At 43.0% G+C, this 20,654-nt stretch overlaps 1 protein-coding gene across 2 annotated transcripts in view; it reads left to right on the forward strand.

The window, feature by feature from the left end:
• Positions 1-446: 446 nt before the first annotated feature.
• MYLK3 (myosin light chain kinase 3) overlaps positions 447-20,654 on the forward strand; it is a 30,042-nt gene continuing 9,834 nt past the window's right edge. Inside the window, exons 1-4 of one of the 2 annotated variants that reach the window (XM_077288683.1) lie at positions 447-1,362; positions 18,626-18,716; positions 18,851-19,190; positions 19,964-20,316. In XM_077288683.1, coding sequence (XP_077144798.1) covers positions 1,261-1,362; positions 18,626-18,716; positions 18,851-19,190; positions 19,964-20,316 — 886 coding nt within the window. In that variant the 5' untranslated portion in view covers positions 447-1,260. Of the gene's footprint in view, positions 1,363-14,811; positions 16,418-18,625; positions 18,717-18,850; positions 19,191-19,963; positions 20,317-20,654 lie in introns of those variants that run through there. The other variant, XM_077288682.1, reaches the window with a different exon arrangement.

Genomic DNA, 20,654 nt, shown 5'->3' on the forward strand with positions numbered 1-20,654 from the left:
GGTATCCTCTGAAGACAACTGTCCATAGTTAGGGGGGTCCATAACATGGGAATAAGTGACCAGGGTATAAGGCGCGTGGACAAGAGATGGATGAATGGATAGATGTCATGGGTCAGAGGCTGCAGACAGTCGCTATCCATCTGTCTGCAGAAGGTCTCAGCGGTTGGCTTTGCAGACTCTTTCCTAGTCCTTCTGACTTTAGGACCCAGTACCCAGTGGCGACCTCCCCTGACTCTAGTTGACACACTTGGACCAGGTGTTTATAACTCCCACCTTGCTGCTTCGAGTTGCCGGTGATATTTCCATTTCCCCTGTTGGGGCTTGGCGCTATAGCAGTCGGCTATCTTTCCTCTCTGGTGTTTGGAGGAAGTTTGTTTCTCTCAGAGTCTAGTCAAGCTAAGTGTTCCCCATTGTTTGTGTGTCCCATCTGTCTTTAGTGGTAGTGGGGATTGTCTAGTGCAATCCTGTCCTTCCCTATGCAGGGTTTACTGCTAGGGGCAGGCAGAGATTAGGTTCCTGATCGGCGATAGGTGCAGAACCTATATAAGGGCGATAGGTGCAGAGCCTATATAAGGACGATAGGGCAGACAGGATGAAGTTATATCTGGTTCCCTTCCCCTTATCCCTTCATGTTGCACTTAGTCTTTCCTACACTGTGTGTGACAATAGATATATGATTGATTGATGGATGGATGGATAAATATGAGATGCCTAGATGGAGGATTGATGAATTGATAGTCATATCCATAATAGAAGGATCTTTAAATAAATGGTTGATAGAAAATTTATATGAAAGTTAAGGTACAATTCTGAAATTACAGGGCCTGATAGATTCCAGATGATCAAATGTTTCCAAAAATTGTTTCGCAAAGAATAAGCAGTAATTGTCCACAGATGTTAGTGTCATTTATGAAAAAGAAGGAATCAAAATGGTTGGATGAATTGTCAACAATCTGAAACACGCAGACGATACAAGAAGCGTAGATGGAATGAAGGACGTATTGGTGCAGTGGCCGTTGGTCGCTCGGGTGCCGGCACTTGTTGTCATTCGCCTGTCTGGACCCCATGATATTGTTGTGCTGCCTTCATCGTGTCGTGCTGGTATCTCCTCTGCAGAAAGCCATATTCTGCTCGTCAGGAGATAAGGCCGGTGACGTCCGGAGCGCCGTCTGATAAAACCAAATTCCAGACACTAGATCCAGTCGGACTGGAGGCTTCTGTGTTTTTCTTCTTCGCAGAGAACTTTCCGCTACTTCTCATATGGAGAGAATGGGAACGTTGTATCCGGACTCCACTCTCCACAGATCTATGCTGCTGGCAACGGGGGGATTCAGCGTCTCCAATTATATCAAGAAATTTGCGGTAACGGTTTAGTTTTCTATATACGGCGGCTTCTTGTCCATTTCTGGGCTGTCTCAGTAGATACGGCTGCACTACAACTCCCAGCAGACATTGATGTCGTGATTGGTGATGTTTTCACTATGAGGATAGACGACGGATCTCTGTGTCAATCTTTTCAAGCTGATACGTTGTATCGTTGTATACGCTTAATGTCAGCAGGGGGATTTCCATTCACTCAGCAAGCAGAGGTCTTGAAAACACAAAGTTTATTTGAAAGTTTTGAAATAAACTTTTTTTTGTTTTTTTTGTTTTCCCCCTTATAAAACCAGAATGCATCCTTGGGGACAACTTTAGCGATGATAGCTAGTATTATTACTAGCTATGGTATGTTAATATGTGTGCACTGTATTGCAGTATTATTACCAATTATAGTACTATTTATTCACTGTATACTGGTATTAGAACCAACTGTACTTCTATTTCTTCCCTGGATATTGGTATTTATGCACCGTATTGCAGTATTATCCGCTGTGCTACATTTCAGGCTTTACAGCATATAGTAATATTGTTCACTGCATAGCTGCATTTATACACTGTATTGTAGTATTCTTCTTACTATTTAGTTGCTGTATAGTGTTATTGCTACCAACTGTATAACAGTTTAATTATGAGTTGTGGTATTATTAAAGCACTGTATAGTGGTATTTTTAACAGTTTTGCTAATATTTGTGCACTATACATCAGTATGATTTCCAAACATACCACTAATTATGTTCTGTTTAGCAGCATTATTACCGGCCTTATTACTATATATGCACTGTAAAGAAGAATTACCAGTTATATTACTATATGTGCACTGTATAGCAGTATTATTACCAGTTATATTATTATATATGCGCTGTATAGCAGTATTATTACCAGTTATATTACCATATGTGCACTGTATAGCAGTATTATTACCAGTTATATTATATACAGACATATATTACAGACTAATAAGCTAAGATATGCAAACATTGTAAGGTAGTCAACCTCAATATAATTGAGATATTTTTTCAGCATGCTTTATTGACAACTAATAACAAATTATAATCATTTTTAAAAAGTGTTTGGGTAGATTCTTGTTATTAGCTTTTTGAGTGTACTAGTCTAGCTAAGCTGATATACTTTGTTTAAGCACAGTGTTTATCATTAAATGAACATATTATTCCTTCAGATTAAGATGCATTAGATTGTTTATATTAGTACATCAACATGTTTCGGCTTAAAAATGCAGTATTCTGCACGTGTTATAGATTATTTAGGTGATACCAGTAAGTTTGGCATTTAATCAAAAAAGTGGTGAAATGTCTCTAGATGGGGAATCTTGATTGAGATATTTTCTCAGCATGCTTTAATTTGAGCTATTTTTTCAGCAAGTTCTATCATTATAAGTTTATCATTATAAGTTCTCCTATCTCTCTGACCGATCCTTCACTGTATGTTTTGCTGGTTCCTCCTCCTCTCACCTTCCCCTTACTGTAGGGGTTCCTCAAGGATCAGTCCTAAGCCCCCTCCTCTTTTCTTTGTATACTGCCCCTATTGGACAAACAATCAGTAGATTTGGTTTCCAGTACCATCTCTATGCTGACGACACCCAATTATACACCTCTTCTCCTGCTTTCACTCCGACCTTCTTAGAAAACACCAGTGATTGTCTTATCGCTGTCTCTAACATCATGTCCTCCCTCTATCTGAAACTGAACCTGTCAAAAACTGAACTCCTCGTGTTCTCTCCCTCTACTAACCTACCTTTGCCTGACATTGCCATCTCCGTGTGCGGTTCCACCATTACTCCAAAGCAACATGCCTGCTGCCTTGGGGTCATCCTTGATTCCGAGCTTTCATTCACCCCCCACATCCGATCACTGGCTCGCTCTTCTTATCTGCATCTCAAAAACATTTCTAGAATTCGCCCTTTTCTTACTTTCGACTCTGCAAAAACTCTTACTGTTTCTCTTATTCATTCCCGTCTGGACTATTGTAACTCTCTACTAATCGGCCTCCCTCTTACCAAACTCTCCCCGCTCCAATCTGTCCTGAATGCTGCTGCCAGGATCATATTCCTCACCAACCGTTACACCGATGCCTCTACCTTGTGCCAATCATTACACTGGCTACCCATCCACTCCAGAATCCAGTACAAAACTACTACCCTCATCCACAAAGCACTCCATGGCTCAGCACCACCCTACATCTCCTCTCTGGTCTCAGTCTACCACCCTACCCGTGCCCTCCGCTCCGCTAATGACCTCAGGTTAGCATCCTCAATAATCAGAACCTCCCACTCCCGTCTCCAAGACTTTACACATGCTGCGCCGATTCTTTGGAATGCACTACCTAGGTTAATACGATTAATCCCCAATCCCCACAGTTTTAAGCGTGCCCTAAAAACGCTTTTGTTCAGACTGGCCTACCGCCTCAACGCATTAACCTGGTCCAAATAACTAAAGCAATTGTTACCATCCACCTCTCGTGTCTCCCTTTTCCTCATAGTTTGTAAGCTTGCGAGCAGGGCCCTCACTCCTCCGGGTATCTATTTTGAACTGTGATTTATGTTATGCTGTAATGTCTATTGTCTGTACAAGTCCCCTCTATAAGTTGTAAAGTGCTGCGGAATATGTTGGCGCTATATAAATAAAAATTATTATTATTATTATTATTAACACTAATAAATCAAACTGTTTTGTAATACTATTCAGTGTTCACCTGCTATTACTGTAACTTTTTCTACGCTTACATGCTATTATATTGTTTCTACGGTTTAGAGGCATTATTTTAATTAAATGTGTGTATTGTCTGTATTAATAAAGTAATAACTTTTTACAAAAAAAGAAACAACACTCCTTGATTCAACACGCAGTTTAATAAGTGCCTAGTTGGTCAGTATGTGCACTATATAGCAGTATTACCAGCTATATTACTATATGTGCACTGTATAGCAGTATTATTACCGGCTATATTACTATTTGTGCATTACGTAGCAGTATTATTACCATCTCTGCAGCTGTTGAAGAAAACCCAGGCAAGGAAAATTAAAAATCCGTCAAGAAGCAAGTTACAAGGTTCCTTGTTGTAAACTAAATAAATCTGCACTTTGCAGCTGTAAGTTACCGTTTAGGAGACAAGCCCCTTATTGCTCTTGATCCTACATACATATAGGTGTATACAGGGGATAGTGGGGGGGATAGGCACACGTACATGAAATAACAGAATTCTATAGAAACTTCCAGGAATTACTAAGACAAGAAGCATCGGCTCATTCTCCCTCTCACATCTCAGGAACTTCAAAGGAAAAAGAGATAATAAATCTTTTGATCCAAGTCCGCTTATGATGGATTTCTTTTAAGTGGAGAATTGATGTCATTGTGAATAGCGGACGCCTGGGACATTTAACCCCTTCCCGACCCATGACGCCACGTAGGCATCATGAAAACCCGTGCCAATCCGACCCATGACGCCTATGTGGCGTCATGGAATGATCGCGTCGCTGCAGAGCGGGTGAAAGGGTTAACTCCGATTTCACCCGTTCTGCAGAGACAGGGGGAGTGGTACTTCAGCCCAGGGGGGGTGGCTTCACCCCCCCCCCCCCCCGTAGCTACGATCGCTCTGATTGGCTGTTGAAAGTGAAACTGCCAATCAGAGCGATTTGTAATATTTCACCTAAAAAACTGGTGAAATATTACAATCCAGCCATGGCCGGTGCTGCAATATCATCGGCCATGGCTGGAAAACCTGAAGTGACCCCACCCCACCCCACCGATCGCCCCCCCAGTGCTCCGTTATGGGGTCCGGTCCCCTCCGTCCTGTGCTCCGCTCCCCCGTCCGTCCTGCCCGCTCCCCCCCTGCTGCTATGTCACCCCCCCGTGCTCCGACGCCCCCCCCCATGCCCCGATCTCCCCCCCCCGTGCCCCGATCTCCCCCCCCTTATACTTACCGAGGCTCCCGGTGCCCGTCCGCCTCCTCCATGGGCGCCGCCATCTTCCAAAATGCCGGCAGATTCATTACAAAGTACATTTTGATCGCTGTGGTAGGTTCTATCACAGCGATCAAAATAAAAAAAATAATAAATAACCCCCCCCCCCCTTTATCACCCCCATAGGTAGGGACAATAATAAAATAAAGAAAATATATATATATTTTTTTTCCACTAGGGTTAGGGTTAGAACTAGGGTTAGAACTAGGGGTAGGGTTAGGGGTAGGGTTAGGGTTACGGGTAGGGTTAGGGGTAGGGTTAGGGTTATGGCATGTGCACACAGTGCGGATTTGGCTGCGGATCCGCAGCGGATTGGCCGCGGATCCGCAGCGGATTGGCCGCGGATCTGCAGCGGATTGGCCGCTGCGAATTCGTAGCAGTTTTCCATCAGGTTTACAGTACCATGTACACCTATGGAAAACCAAATCCGCTGTGCCCATGGAAAATTCCGTACAGAAACGCTGCGTTGTATTTTCCGCAGCATGTCAATTCTTTGTGCGGATTCCGCAGCGTTTTACACCTGTTCCTCAATAGGAATCCGCAGGTGAAATCCGCACAAAAAAACACTGGAAATCTGCTGTAAATCCGCAGGTAAAACGCAGTGCCTTTTACCTGCAGATTTTTCAAAAATCGTGCGGAAAAATCTCACACGAATCCGCAACGTGGGCACATAGCCTTAGGGTTAGGGTTGGAATTAGAGTTAGGGTTGGAATTAGGGCTAGGGTTGGAAATAGGGTTAAGATTAGGCTTGTGGTTAGGGTTACGGATAGGGTTAGGGGTGCGTTGGGGTTACAGTTGGGGTTAGGGTTGGGATTAGGGTTAGGATTAGGGTTGGAATTAGGGTTACGGGTGTGTTGCGGTTAGGGTTGTGGTTAGGGGTGTGTTGGGGTTAGGGTTGTGATTAGGGTTATGGCTACAGTTGGGATTAGGATTAGGGGTGTGTTGGGGTTAGTGTTGAAGTTAGAATTGAGGGGTTTCCACTGTTTAGGCACATCAGGGGTCTCCAAACGCAACATGGCGCCACCATTGATTCCAGCCAATCTTGCGTTCAAAAAGTCAAATGGTGCTCCCTCCTTTCCAAGCCCCGACGTGCGCCCAAACAGTGGTTTACCCCCACATTTGGGGTACCAGCGTACTCAGGACAAACTGGGCAACAACTGTTGGGGTCCAATTTCTCCTGTTACCCTTGCAAAAATAAAAAATTACTTGCTAAAACATAATTTTTGAGGAAAGAACAATTATTTTTTATTTTCACGACTCTGCGTTATAAACTTCTGTGAAGCACTTGGGGGTTGAAAGTGGTCACCACACATCTAGATAAGTTCCTTCGGGGGTCTAGTTTCCAAAATGGGGTCACTTGTGGGGTGTTTCTACTGTTTAGGCACATCAGGGGCTCTGCAAATGCAACGTGATGCCCGCAGACCATTCCATCAAAGTCTGCATTTCAAATGTCACTACTTCCCTTCCGAGCCCTGACATGTGCCCAAACAGTGGTTTACCCCCACATATGGGGTACCAGCATACTCACAACAAACTGGGCAACAAATATTGGGGTCCAAATTCTCCTGTTACCCTTGTGAAAATAAAAAATTGCTTGCTAAAACATCTTTTTTGAGGAAAGAAAAATGATTTTTTTTTTTCATGGCTCTGCGTTGTAAACTTCTGTGAAGCACTTGGGGGTTGAACGTGCTCATCACACATCTAGATAAGTTCCTTGGGGGGGTCTAGTTTCCAAAATGGGGTCACTTGTGGGGGGTTTCTACTGTTTAGGCATATCAGGGGCTCTGCAAACGTAACATGATGCCCGCAGACCATTCCATCAATGTCTGCATTCCAAAATGTCACTACTTCCCTTCCGAGCCCCGGCATGTTCCCAAACAGTGGTTTACCCCCATATATGGGGTATCAGCGTACTCAGGAGAAACTGGACAACAACTTTTGGGTCCAATTTCTCCTGTTACTCTTGCAAAAATAAAAAATTCTGGGCTAAAAAAATATTTTTGAGGAAAGGAAACACATTTATTATTTTCACGGCTCTGAGTTATAAACTTCTGTGAAGCACTTGGGGGTTCAAAGTGCTTACCACACATCTAGATAAGTTCCCTTGGGGGTCTAGTTTCCAAAATGGAGTCACTTGTGGGGAGTTCCTACTGTTTAGGCACATCAGGGGCTCTGCAAAAGCAACCTGACGCCCGCAGAGCATTCCATCAAAGTCTGCATTTCAAAACGTCACTACTTCCCTTCCGAACCCCGACGTGTGCCAAAACAGTAGTTTACCCCCACATATGGGGTATCAGCGTACTCAGGAGAAACTGTACAACAACTTTTGGGGTCCAATTTCTCCTGTTACCCTTGGGAAAATAAAAAATTGTGGGCTAAAAAATCATTTTTGAGAAAAGAAAAATTATTTTTTATTTTCATGGCTCTGCGTTATAAACTTCTGTGAAGCACTTGGGGGTTCAAAGTGCTCACCACACATCTAGGTTAGTTCCTTGGGAGGTCTAGTTTCCAAAATGGGGTCACTTGTGCGGGAGCTCCAATGTTTAGGCACACAGGGGCTCTCCAAACGCGACATGGTGTCCGCTAATGATTGGAGCTAATTTTCCATTCAAAAAGCCAAATGGCGTGCCTTCCCTTCCGAGCCCTGCCGTGCGCCCAAACAGTGGTTTACCCCCACATATGGGGTATCATCGTACTCAGGACAAACTGGACAACAACATTTGGGGTCCAATTTCTCCTATTACCCTTGGGAAAATAAAAAATTCTGGGCTAAAAATCATTTTTGAGGAAAGAAAAATTATTTTTTATTTTCACGGCTCTGCGTTATAAACTTCTGTGAAGCACCTGGGGGTTATAAGTGCTCACTATGCATCTAGATAAGTTCCTTGGGGGGTCTAGTTTCCAAAATGGGGTCACTTGTAGGGGATCTCCAATGTTTAGGCACACAGGGGCTCTCCAAACGCGACATGGTGTCCGCTAACGATTGGAGCTAATTTTCCATTCAAAAAGTCAAATGGCACGCCTCCCCTTCCGAGCCTTACCATGTGCCCAAACAGTGGTTTACCCCCACATGTGAGGTATCGGTGTACTCAGGAGAAATTGCCCAACAAAATTTAGGATCCATTTTATCCTGTTGCCCATGTGAAAATGAAAAAATTGAGGCTAAAATAATTTTTTTTGGGAAAAAAAAGTACTTTTTCATTTTTACGGATCAATTTGTGAAGCACCTGGGGGTTTAAAGTGCTCACTATGCTTCTAGATAAGTTCCTTGGGGGGTCTAGTTTCCAAAATGGGGTCACTTGTGGGGGAGCTCCAATGTTTAGGCACACGGGGGCTCTCCAAACGCGACATGGTGTCCGCTAAAGATTGGAGCCAATTTTTCATTCAAAAAGTCAAATGGCGCTCCTTCCCTTCCGAGCCCTGCCGTGCGCCCAAACAGTGGTTTACCCCCACATATGAGGTATCAGCGTACTCAGTACAAATTGGACAACAACGTCCGTGGTCCAGTTTCTCCTTTTACCCTTGGGAAAATAAAAAAATTGTTGCTAAAAGATCATTTTTGTGACTAAAAAGTTAAATGTTCATTTTTTACTTCCATGTTGCTTCTGCTGCTGTGAAACACCTGAAGGGTTAATAAACTTCTTGAATGTGGTTTTGAGCACCTTGAGGGGTGCAATTTTTTAGAATGGTGTCACTTTTGGGTATTTTCAGCCATATAGAACCCTCAAAATGACTTCAAATGTGAGGTGGTCCCTAAAAAAAATGGTTTTGTAAATTTTGTTGTAAAAATGAGAAATCACTGGTCAAATTTTAACCCCTATAACTTCCTAGCAAAAAAAAAAAATTGTTTCCAAAATTGTGCTGATGTAAAGTAGACATGTGGGAAACGTTATTTATTAACTATTTTGTGTCACATAACTCTGGTTTAACAGAATAAAAATTCAAAATGTGAAAATTGCGAAATTTTCAAAATTTTCGCCAAATTTCCGTTTTTTTCACAAATAAACTCAGAAATTATCGACCTAAATTTACCACTAACATGAAGCCCAATATGTCACGAAAAAACTATCTCAGAATCGCTAGGATCCGTTGAAGCGTTCCTGAGTTATTACCTCATAAAGGGACACTGGTCAGAATTGCAAAAAACGGCAAGGTCATTAAGGCCAAAATAGGCTGGGTCATGAAGGGGTTAAAGGGAACCTGTCTATAATCCACCTGTCAGTCACACATGCCCCACCCCTTTGTCTATTTTCTTTGCTTCAGTAACAAAACATGTATAATTTTTTTTTTGTTTTTTTTTTGTTACGTTCCTCTGTTATTCCTCCTGGAAATATATGGTTTAATTTACTTTCCTTTTTTCAAAAGACAGCGCCCCCTTGTGTAGTGATGATGTAACCCACAATTTTCAATTTATTGATATATTTCCAGGAGGAATAACAGTAACTTTTATTTATGTATTTATTTTTTTTGCATGTGTAAATGTAAATCTTTACTAAAAGTCCTTTTTTTAACTAATCACGAAAAATTAACTAAACATCCGCTCTACACTGAGTTCTGGAAAGCAGAGACACCTGATTGGGAGGGATCAGGACGGAGGGGTTGGCACCGTGTTTCCTTGGCAGGAGATAAGGGCTTTCCGCACCTAGGGGTGTCACAATGCTGATACAGGGGTCAGGTACTGTCACATATTCCATCCTGTGTAGCCAAACTGCAGCTCCGAGTCCTCACATCATCTCCCTGGATGTGATCCCCGGGTGCAGCTCTATTAGGACACTGCTGGGAACAATGGCTCCAGCTCAGCTGCACTGTCTATTGGAGCCTGCGGGAGTCTGAAATCCATCCTATCATAAACAAAAATTGATATATGAAGGAATTAAATTAAACTTTGTCAACATGAACTCCTATAAAACTAAATTTTATATAAATATTTAAAAGAATCACCTACCCAGTGTAGACAAAAACAGGTTAGATACCATGTATAAATGACCACAAATTTGCCTACAACTCCCTGCAATAGGCCTAACTGATAGCCTACCTACCTGTGGAGGTTGGCACCCTAAAGAGTGATTTGGCGCCCCCACTCACCGTAGTCTATCCCTATCTTCCCTACCACAGCCCTGGCAATAAGGTTGGAAAACAATATATAAAAAGAATAGAGCTAAAGAGAGTCTTTTAGATATACACGCTCGGTGGACCTAGTTCAGCAGGGAAATCGTATAGCAAAATAGAAGATCCAGCAACAAAAATATCCGTAATCAACCGTTGATAATACTTCCAACAACAAAGACACATACACTTTCCACAATACTAGTATATCTAATATATAAAGCTGAATGTGTGTATGTATGTATGTATGTATGTATGTATGTATGTATGTATGTATGTATGTATGTATGTGTGTATGTTCGGGATTGGCATCTGAACCGTCGCAGCTACAGCCACAAAATTTTGCACAGTCACACGTCTGGACCCCGAGAGCGTCATAGGCTATGTTGTGAGGTGAAATTTTAACCCCGCGCTTTCCAATTCACCAAACAATTTTGCCCCTATCTACATAATGGGGAAAAAGTGAAAGGAAAAGTGTTGGAGGCAAATTAACAGCTGCCAGATGTGAACAAGGGGGACTTAAAGAATGAGAGCGATGGCGCCAAAGAGTATATACCGTACAGTTGCTAAGGTGGGGCCCCGACATGGGATAATCACCACACCACCACGGGGATATGAACACACACACAAAATGCACCACACACTACCACGTGCTCGAACACATATACCACCCTCAGCGCACATTTCACCACACATACACCAACCTCGCCACATAAAAGTAGAAACACAAAAGTCGCCGCTCAAAACTCTCCACGCGCAAAACTCTCCACATGCAAAACTCGCCACACGTGCAAAACTCACCTCATGGAAAACTCGCCACACGCAAAACTTGCACATGCAGAAAAATTGCCACACGCAGAAAAATTGCCACATGCACAAAAGTTGCAACACATGCAAAAGTTGCCTCACACAAAACTTGCACATACTCAAAAGGCACCACACATAAAACTCGCCACGCGCAAAACTCGCCATGCGCAAAACTTGCTGCACACAACTTGCTACACTAATCTGTCACATGCAACTCGACACACAAAAAGTTTCTACACGCATGTCGCCACACAAAACTCATCTCACAAAAGTCCCTACATGCATGTCGCCACACGCAACTCAACACACACAACTTGACACACGAAACTCGCCCTAAAACACACACAAGCCTGGTATTATCCTTCAAAAATAAAAACTGATTAATAAGCAGACAAACTACAAGAGCAACAAATGTACCATATAGGAATCCAGCAGCTGTCAGTCACATGACCAGTATATTATGTGTATGTGTGAACTAATATATACTGCCAGGGGGTGGGCTTACTGTTGGCTGGGGATTTATCAGGCTGCCATTTTAGCTTACAAATACTGAGGTAAAAATACTGACCAAATAACGTGTGAACGAGGGCTAATACAGGAGGAGATGACATACAGCTATATACTATATACAAGAGGAGATGACACACAGGTATATACTATTTACAGGGGAGATGACACACAGGTATATACTATATACAGGAGGAGATGACACACAGATATATACTATATACAGGAGAGATGACACACAGGTATATACTATATAGAGGAGGAGATGACATACAGGTACATACTACATACAGGAGGAGATGACATACAGGTACATACTACATACAGGAGGAGATGACATACAGGTATATACTATATACAGGAGGAGATGACACACAGGTATATACTATATACAGGAGCAGATTACCTACAGGTATATAGTATATACAAGAGGAGATGACATACAGGTATATGCTATGTATAGAAGGAGATGACATACAGGTATATACTATATACAGGAGGAGATGACACACAGATATATACTATATATAGGTGAGATGACACACAGGTATATACTATATACAGGAGATTACATACAGGTATATCTAATATATAAAGCTGAATGTGTGTATGTATGTATGTGTGTATGTCCGGGATTGGAATCTGCACCGTCGCAGCTACAGCCACAAAATTTTGCACAGTCACACGTCTGGACCCCGAGAGCGTCATAGGCTATGTTGTGAGGTGAAATTTTAACCCCGCGCGTTTCAATTCACCAAACAATTTTGCCCCTATCTACATAATGGGGAAAAAGTGAAGGGAAAAGTGTTGGAGGAAAATTGACAGCTGCCAGATGTGAACAATGAGGACTTAAAGAATGAGAGCGATGGCGACAAAGAGTATATACCGTACAGTTGCTAAGGTGGGGCCCCGACATGGGATACTCACCACACACGGGGATATGAACACAAACACAAAATGCGCCACACACTACCACGTGCTTGAACACATATACGACCCTCAGCACACATTTCACCACACACACACCAACCTCGCCACATAAAAGTCGAAACACAAAAGTCACCACTCAAAACTCGCAACGCGCAAAACTCGCTACATGCAAAACTCGCCATATGCAAAACTAGGCTCACGCAAAACTCGCCACATGCAAAACTCGCTACATGCAAAACTCGCCATATGCAAAACTAGGCTCACGCAAAACTCGCCACACGTGCAAAACTCACCTCATGGAAAACTCACCTCATGCAAAACTTGCACACACAGAAAAATTGACACATGTACAAAAGTTGCACCACATGCAAAAGTTGCCTCACACAAAACTTGCACATACTCAAAACGCACCACACATAAAACTCGCCACGTGCAAAACTCGCCATGCACAAATCTTGCTGCACACAACTTGCTACACTAACCTGTCACATGCAACTCGACACACAAAAAGTTGCTACACGCATGTCACCACACAAAACTCATCTCACAAAAGTCGCTACATGCATGTTGCCACACGCAACTCAACACACACAACTTGACACATGAAACTCGCCCTAAAACACACACAAGTCTGGTATTCTCCTTCAAAAATAAAAATCTGATTAATAAGCAGACAAACTACAAGAGCAACAAATGTACCATATAGGAAATACGGCAGCTGTCAGTCACATGACTTGTCTATTATGTGTATGTGTGAGCTAATATATACTGCCAGGGGGTGGGCTTACTGTTGGCTGGGGATTTATCAGGCTGCCAATAGCAACCAATCACAGCTCAGCTTCTATTTTGCTACAGTTAATTAACCTGAGCTCTGATTGGTTAATATAGGCAACAAAGACATTCTCAGTATAACAAAGCTAATATATGTTGTGAAATGCTTCTATTAGCTTAGTTTTTGCCTTTTAATAATTACATTTCTATCTATTTGTTTTGTGGTTTTTGTGTGCAGAATAAATTTTTGTTAACACATTCTATTTTGCTAACAGCAGTCATTAACCCGGGCGAAGCCGGGTAGTACAGCTAGTATGATATAAATTTCCACAATAGCAGTCCATATCATATGAATGCCCTTCTCTGTCTTGATACCATTACATCTGGGGGCATCCCAAAATGATCTGCTGAAAAAAAACGCCGCAATGGCAGATATCACAGTGGAAAGAGATAAATACTAGATAAAGCTGGGAGTAAACTTATCTGATCTGGGGTATATAAAAGACTCTCTTCAGCTCTATTCTTTTTCTATATTGTTTTCCAACCTTATTGCCAGGGCTGTGGTAGGGAAGATAGGGATAGACTACGGTGAGTGGGGGCGCCAAATCGCTCTTTAGGGTGCCAACCTCCACAGGTAGATAGGCTATCAGTTAGGCCTATTGCAGGGAGTTGTAGATTTTGTGGTCATTTATACATGGTATCTAACCTGTTTTTGTCTACACTGGGTAGGTGATTCTTTTAAATATTTATATAAAATTTAGTTTTATAGGAGTTCATGAAATCCATCCTATGCTAAGAAATGATACAATATTGCACAATGACAAGTATATTGTTTGCATGCTTACTTTTACCAAGCTAGAAAAAAAAAAGTCTGCTTTCCTTCAAAAATAGCGCCACCCCCTGCGCTCAGGTTGTGTGTGGTATTGCAGCTTAGAACTTCATACTTCAGCAGAGCTGCATACATTGTCACTGTTTTGGTTTAAGCGGGTCATAGACATAAGACTAAAACTTTTCATCCGTAGAAGGAGATAAGCAGTGTCCAGACACTTCACTCATGAAAATGAGAATTGTTGTTTTTTTTGTTTTTTTTTAAGTATATAGACTTGTCCAAACGTTAAGGCCGTGTGCACCCAAGAGTCTTTTTGATGAGTTTTCTGAGCAGATTCTCAACATCTTTGAGGAATTTTGATATTTGGAGGAGGATTTCAAAAGCTTCGGCTGTGCTTAATACAAGAAAAAAACTCTTCCAAGGGTGTGTTCACATTGAGTCTTTTTGTTGAGTTTTTGGAGCAGAAACCGAACAGGAAAATCTCCACAATCCTACTTGAAAAATTCAAAACTTCTCCTAAACACCTCCTCCTTGGAGGTTCTGCTCCAAAGCTCAGCAAAACACTCCAAAAGTGTTCACAAAGTCTTTTTGATGAATTTTCGGAGCAAAAACTGAGCGGAACCTCCATATTTTTTTATGAGTTTTTGGAGGAAGATTTGGAGAGTTTTATAATGGATGGTTATAACATCTGGTCCCTCTATTAGAAACGTTTTCTATAAGTTGGATTCTGATGGTCCGATGTCCCTCTTCTATTATCAGACAGCAACCATGGTGATTTTTTTTTTTCTAAGGAGTTTTGAGACTTGGAGAGTTCTTGCTAAGTTTCCACTCCAAAAACTCCTCGGAAAACTCCCATGTGTACAAAGCCAAATTTTGCTAAACTTTTTCAGGTAAACAAAAACTTCTTCAAACATTATTTCAGTGCCTCAAAAAAACTGTTAACTGGATGTAATAAAAACAGGAACAAGTGAAGTTCCCTGTTTTATTTGTGGAGGGCCCCTCGTCAGATTCCCAGGTCTATGTGAGCTGTGTATACTTGTCATTGTTGTCTATTTATAGGCACAAGTCACAGCCGAATTTTTCATCTTTGTCACTCCTCGGTTGTGCCGTAGACCTTTTATAATGGCCGGATATAATATTATAGAAAACTTTTTGAGATGTTTTTCTGGTCCCAGTACCAAGTACACGAGTCCCTGTAGTAGAAAAGTCTTATATAAGTTTTATTCTGGTGGTCCGATGTCCTCCCTCTTCTGTTGTCAGGCAGGAACCCTGCCGATCCTTAACGTTCTTATCCATCACCACCCTCTCAAGAAAGAATTTAAAATGTCCCTGTGACGTCAACGGACCCCACGAAAAAAAAAAAGAGTTCAGTGGCCAAGTTTAGTCCGTTGTTTCAAGGCTTCACAATGAGAAGGCAGATAGCACCGGTTAAATCTGTTTGAACACAAGGAATTTGACGCCCATTCGGCCGGCTGAGGTAACCGCTGTATAAACCAAAATCTTCCTCGAAGACGGAAAATTAGGAGAAGGATTACCAGGGACACATCCAGATTAAGAGAGTTTGTCCAAGGCCAGAAGACAAAATGAGCAAGCAGGATTCAATCGCATCTTGTTTGGCCAAAATGTACGAAAGCAAATTCGACCATTCTACTGGGTCGGGAAAATCCACGGTGAAGTCTACCGGAGGGGTCAACACCATGGACCGGAAACTGAACCTACTCAATGAGAAGATGGATAAACTCTTAAACTTTCAAGAGGACGTCATGGGAAAACTGGACATGGTTTATCACGGCATGGACGTGCTGGAGAGAGGAATGGACAGATTATCAGCTTCTCAAGGACCTTGTCTAAGGAAGGTGGAAAGACAGCGTGACGCCGAGGATGGTCATGAGCAGGTCAAGGAGCAAGGAGGCTTCATTGAGTTAATCCATTTACTGAAAGTGTTACATATGGATTCTGTCATCCAACAAGAAAAGATCGATGGGCTTCAGAAAGTGGTTTCCACTATGGACAAGGTGGTGGAATTCGTAGGGGACACGTTGAGAAACTCTAAGATTGTGGACTTCATTCTGAAAGGTACAGTTCCCTGGAGGAAAGAGACAAGTGAAGAGGTGGGTGGTTATTTTCTTTTTAGTCATGAAGCCAAGGGTCCAAGTCTAGCAAGCCAAGGGTCCAAATCTGAAGGAGTCAAGGGTCTAAATCTGGTGAAATAAAGGACCCAAATCTAGTGAGTCAAGGGTCCAAATCTAGTGATTGATGGGTTCAAATCTAGTAAGTTGAGTGTCCGAATCTGGTGAAATCAAGGACCCAAATCTGGTGAACTCAAAGGTCCAAATCTGATGGACTCAAGGGTCTAAATCTAGTTAAATCAAAAGTTCAAATCTAGTGTTTCATGGGTTCAAATCTAGTGAGACAAGGGTCCAAATCTGGTGAAGTCAAGGGTCCAAATTTGGTGGAATCAGGGACCCAAATCTAGTTAGTCAAGGGTCCAAATCTGATGGCGTCAAGGGTTTTACTTGTTGGACTCAAGGGTACAAATCTGGTGACATCAAGGACGCAAATCTAGTGAATCAAAGGTCTGAATCTGGTGAATTCAAGGGTCCAAATCTGGTGAAATCAAAAGTCAAAATCTAGTGATTCACGGGTTCAAATCTCATGAAGTCAAGGGTCCAAAATTGGTGGAAACAAGGGTCCAAATCTTGTGACCTTTATAGAGGACAACCAACCTAAATCCCTGTATATTTTTGAAGGGAAGGGGACAATTCTTCTGATATCTACGAGGACCACCAAATATCTTCGAAGGCAAGATCCCCAAACCTAATGCTTTGAATGTATAAGATAGAAAGGTTGTGATTCTGGTGACCACTTTGGGCCATTAAACCTACAAGAGCAGAATTTTTTTTGCTCTCTTAGAGGAACACCAAATATGTTTTTTAGGTAAATGCACCAAACCTAAATTCTTAAATATACATAAGACGGCACGAGACACATTCAGGGTAGCCTTTACCTCTTGAATATTTATATGGGAAGGCTGGGATCCTTCTGCTCTCTTGGATGGCCACCAACTATTTAAGAAGGCAAAGCCCCAGATATTGAGAGACGACATCCCCCGAGAGCATGGGCTGGCAGTGCATGATGGGAGTTGTAGTTTTACAACATCCTGGAGAGACTCAAGTTGGTGATCCTGGCTAATCAGGGCATGCTAGGAGTTGTAGTTCTGCACCAGCTGGGGAGACACAGGTTGAGGACTATTGCTCTAGGTTGTGAGCGCATGCTGGGAGTTGTAGTTTTATACCTGGTGGACTCTCCATTATATGAGATGAAGCTGACGTTCTCCAGGATATCGGTGGGACGGGCTGTAGACGCCTCGCTGTAGTGATGGAGGAGATCTGCCGATTCCGTCTTTGTGTAGCAGCTTTATTGCGCTCACTGCAGTAAAGAATAGAAGCCGAACCTCTAGGGAAGGAGAAGTCTCTGTGGTCCGGACGGCATCCAGCGTCGCTCGTGTCTTGGATTTTACACCTGCTGCTGACCGCTAAAACTGTTGTTTCCCCAATACACCATAAATAATAGATAAATGACATGAAATACATCCTGAGTACAGTTTATTTCTCCATTTATGAGCCACTTCTCCCTCCAGAACTCATCATTCACTCTGAAAAACTGCTAAACTCCCATCTGTCATCTCACTGAGAGATCAGATTACAGCTGTCTATTAAAGACTATGGCGAGAGACGACGGTAAGGTGAGAGAGAAGCAGAGAGTTGGTGCGGCTGCTTTTTAGTAAGTGTTTTATCTCACCCTAGAGTTGGATTCACAGCTACACTGCTCAGTACTGTGGCTGCTTCTGAATACATAGAGACAGGAGAGCAGGAATCCCTTAGGTCAGTTTGCATCAGAGCAGCTCATTTCCTCCCATCCACTCAGAGACAACTGCGCATTAGCATCAGCTTGGCACCCCCTTCATAATCCCTACAAGACACATGAGCAGTGAAACATGGCAATGAGTCACAATGACACAAGACACAGAAGAAACAATGTTTCTGTTCACTTGTAGCAAGGGAAGTATTTACAAATAATGATGAATGGAAACAATTCTAAATCTTTACAACTTTACCGCAGACAGATTTGCTATTGAGTTCAATTAATAATCTGTATGCGCTAGAGGTCCCTCTAGTGGTGACTGTGGGAAGAAGGGAAATGTTTCGCTCTATGCAGGATGATTTGCAACTTTATATGAAAAAAAAACCTAAGATATATAAAATGTATAAAATTCTTCCTATCGAGTAATGGAGAAAATGTATTTGCTTTTTTTTAAGGCTAAAGAAAAATCTGAAGAAAAAGAGACAAAACCAAAGCATGTGCTCCCCAGTAGAGACTCCCAGGCTGAGATGCCACGCTCCACAGCAGGTAACCTCTATGGGTGTGATTGAGGCTGGAGTTAGGGCCCCTGGGGCCAAGGGATGACACAAACATGGATGTAATGTAACCCATGATGATAACGGATGGAATTAACCCATGATGTCCTGATGTCGTCCCTATAGGTTCCCATAAAAGCCATTCTTTGGAAGAGAAAAAGCTCCCTGTAAAGACCCCACAGTGCAGCAGCCCCCCGACCACAGCCGGGCAAACCCCTCTAGATACAATCCGACGCCCGGAAATATCTCCTACCCCCAAACCATGGGCTCAGAAAGTAGCAGGTGAAAAGCCTCAAGAGAAAAGGGTCCATGTCAGCCCAGGGGTCCATCACAGCCCGACAGAGCAGCACCACAGGCTGGAGGAACCTACGAAGATGCCAGAAGAACCTGGGGGGAATCAGAATGCCCTCAAAAGGGAACCCGTCTCCTTAATATCCCCACCATGTATCGAAATTCAGCTCCCAAGGTAAGGCAGCCTGTCCATCAGGGATCATCATGGAGGATCATGGCTGGGGTAAGACAGTGGCTTATGGTCGGGCAGAGACCTCCCCAAAATGTATTCCCATGGAGAAGTCATCAAGGTCTTAGAGATAACATGGGCTTAGCTCCTCCACTAGGTGGCACTAAATAGTCGTCTTAAACTCTGGAAGAGCCCTAATCTGCATATTTGTTTCCCATGGAGCATTGCCAACGCTCCATAGACAGCTGATCTCCATAAGAAGAGCAACCCCCCCCCCCCCAAGATTGGGCCCCATAAAAAATGAATGGAGCTATGAAAAAGAGACTACCTCCCCATACATACTACACCTGCCAGATTAGTGGGCAGCAGGGTGGTCCCAGATTAGGGACTATTGAGATGTCCCAGATTAAGGACTATTGGGATGTCCTAGGTTATTGACTATTGGGATGCCTCAGATTAGGGACTATTGGGATGTCTGAGATTAAGGACTGTTGGGTTACCTCAGATTAGGGACTGTTGGGATGTCCCAGATTAAGGACTGTTGTGATGTCCCAGATTAGGGACTGTTGGGATGCCCCAGATTAGGGACTATTGGGATGTCTGAGATTGAGGACTGTTGGGTTACCTCAGATTAGGGAATATTGGGATGTCCCAGATTAGGGACTGTTGGTATGTCCCAGATTAGGGATTATCGGGATGTCTTAACCATTTGGTGCCGGATTAAAGGGATTGTAATATTTTTTCCTTGTAGGACCCCTTTAATGAACTGTCATTTTCAGGGAATCATCTCAAACACAAGTGAAGGAAGCAGAGCAGATCGCGAGTGCAAAACTCAAGGTGAATGCTCAGACCCCGCACACAAGCGGCCAAGAGCTGTCATCTCCGGGTGCGGAGGCTACCAGTAAGGACAAAACAATAAAGGATCAGATGGGCGACCGGCCGGCAATGAAGGGAACTAACGAGGACAAAGGACGAGAACATGTGAGGAGTGAAACCGCCCAGGGTGGGAAACTGGGGCTGAACCCCCAAAAAGAAGACCAGGGCAAAAAGGACGAGGATACCCCCCAGACGACAGATCGGACCCCGGATGATGCCACCAAACTGCCCGAAGCCTCTTCTCTACATATAATCGGTGGGTTGATACTATGTAGTCACTTGGATTCATTGATAATGTTGCCATCCCAAAAAAACTGTTATACCCCAACGCCCCCACGCTGATCTGGATCCTGGAAAAGCTGGGTATTTTGGCTGCCTATTACAGTTCATTAACTAGGAAGGATTGTTATTATTCTTCATCTGTATGGAATTAGATCCTGACAGCAGCACAGAGGATTTCAGTAGAGGAGTGTGTTGGCAGTTATTGTTGTTAGTGAGGACAGTACTGTACATAGCTGGGATATGATTGGAGGAGAGGGATGGAGACCAGTGGGAGGTCACAGGCAGAGAGTGCAGTGACCCTGCAGCACAGAG

The sequence above is a fragment of the Ranitomeya variabilis genome, chromosome 2 (assembly GCF_051348905.1).
Source record: "Ranitomeya variabilis isolate aRanVar5 chromosome 2, aRanVar5.hap1, whole genome shotgun sequence".
Lineage (NCBI taxonomy): Eukaryota > Metazoa > Chordata > Amphibia > Anura > Dendrobatidae > Ranitomeya > Ranitomeya variabilis.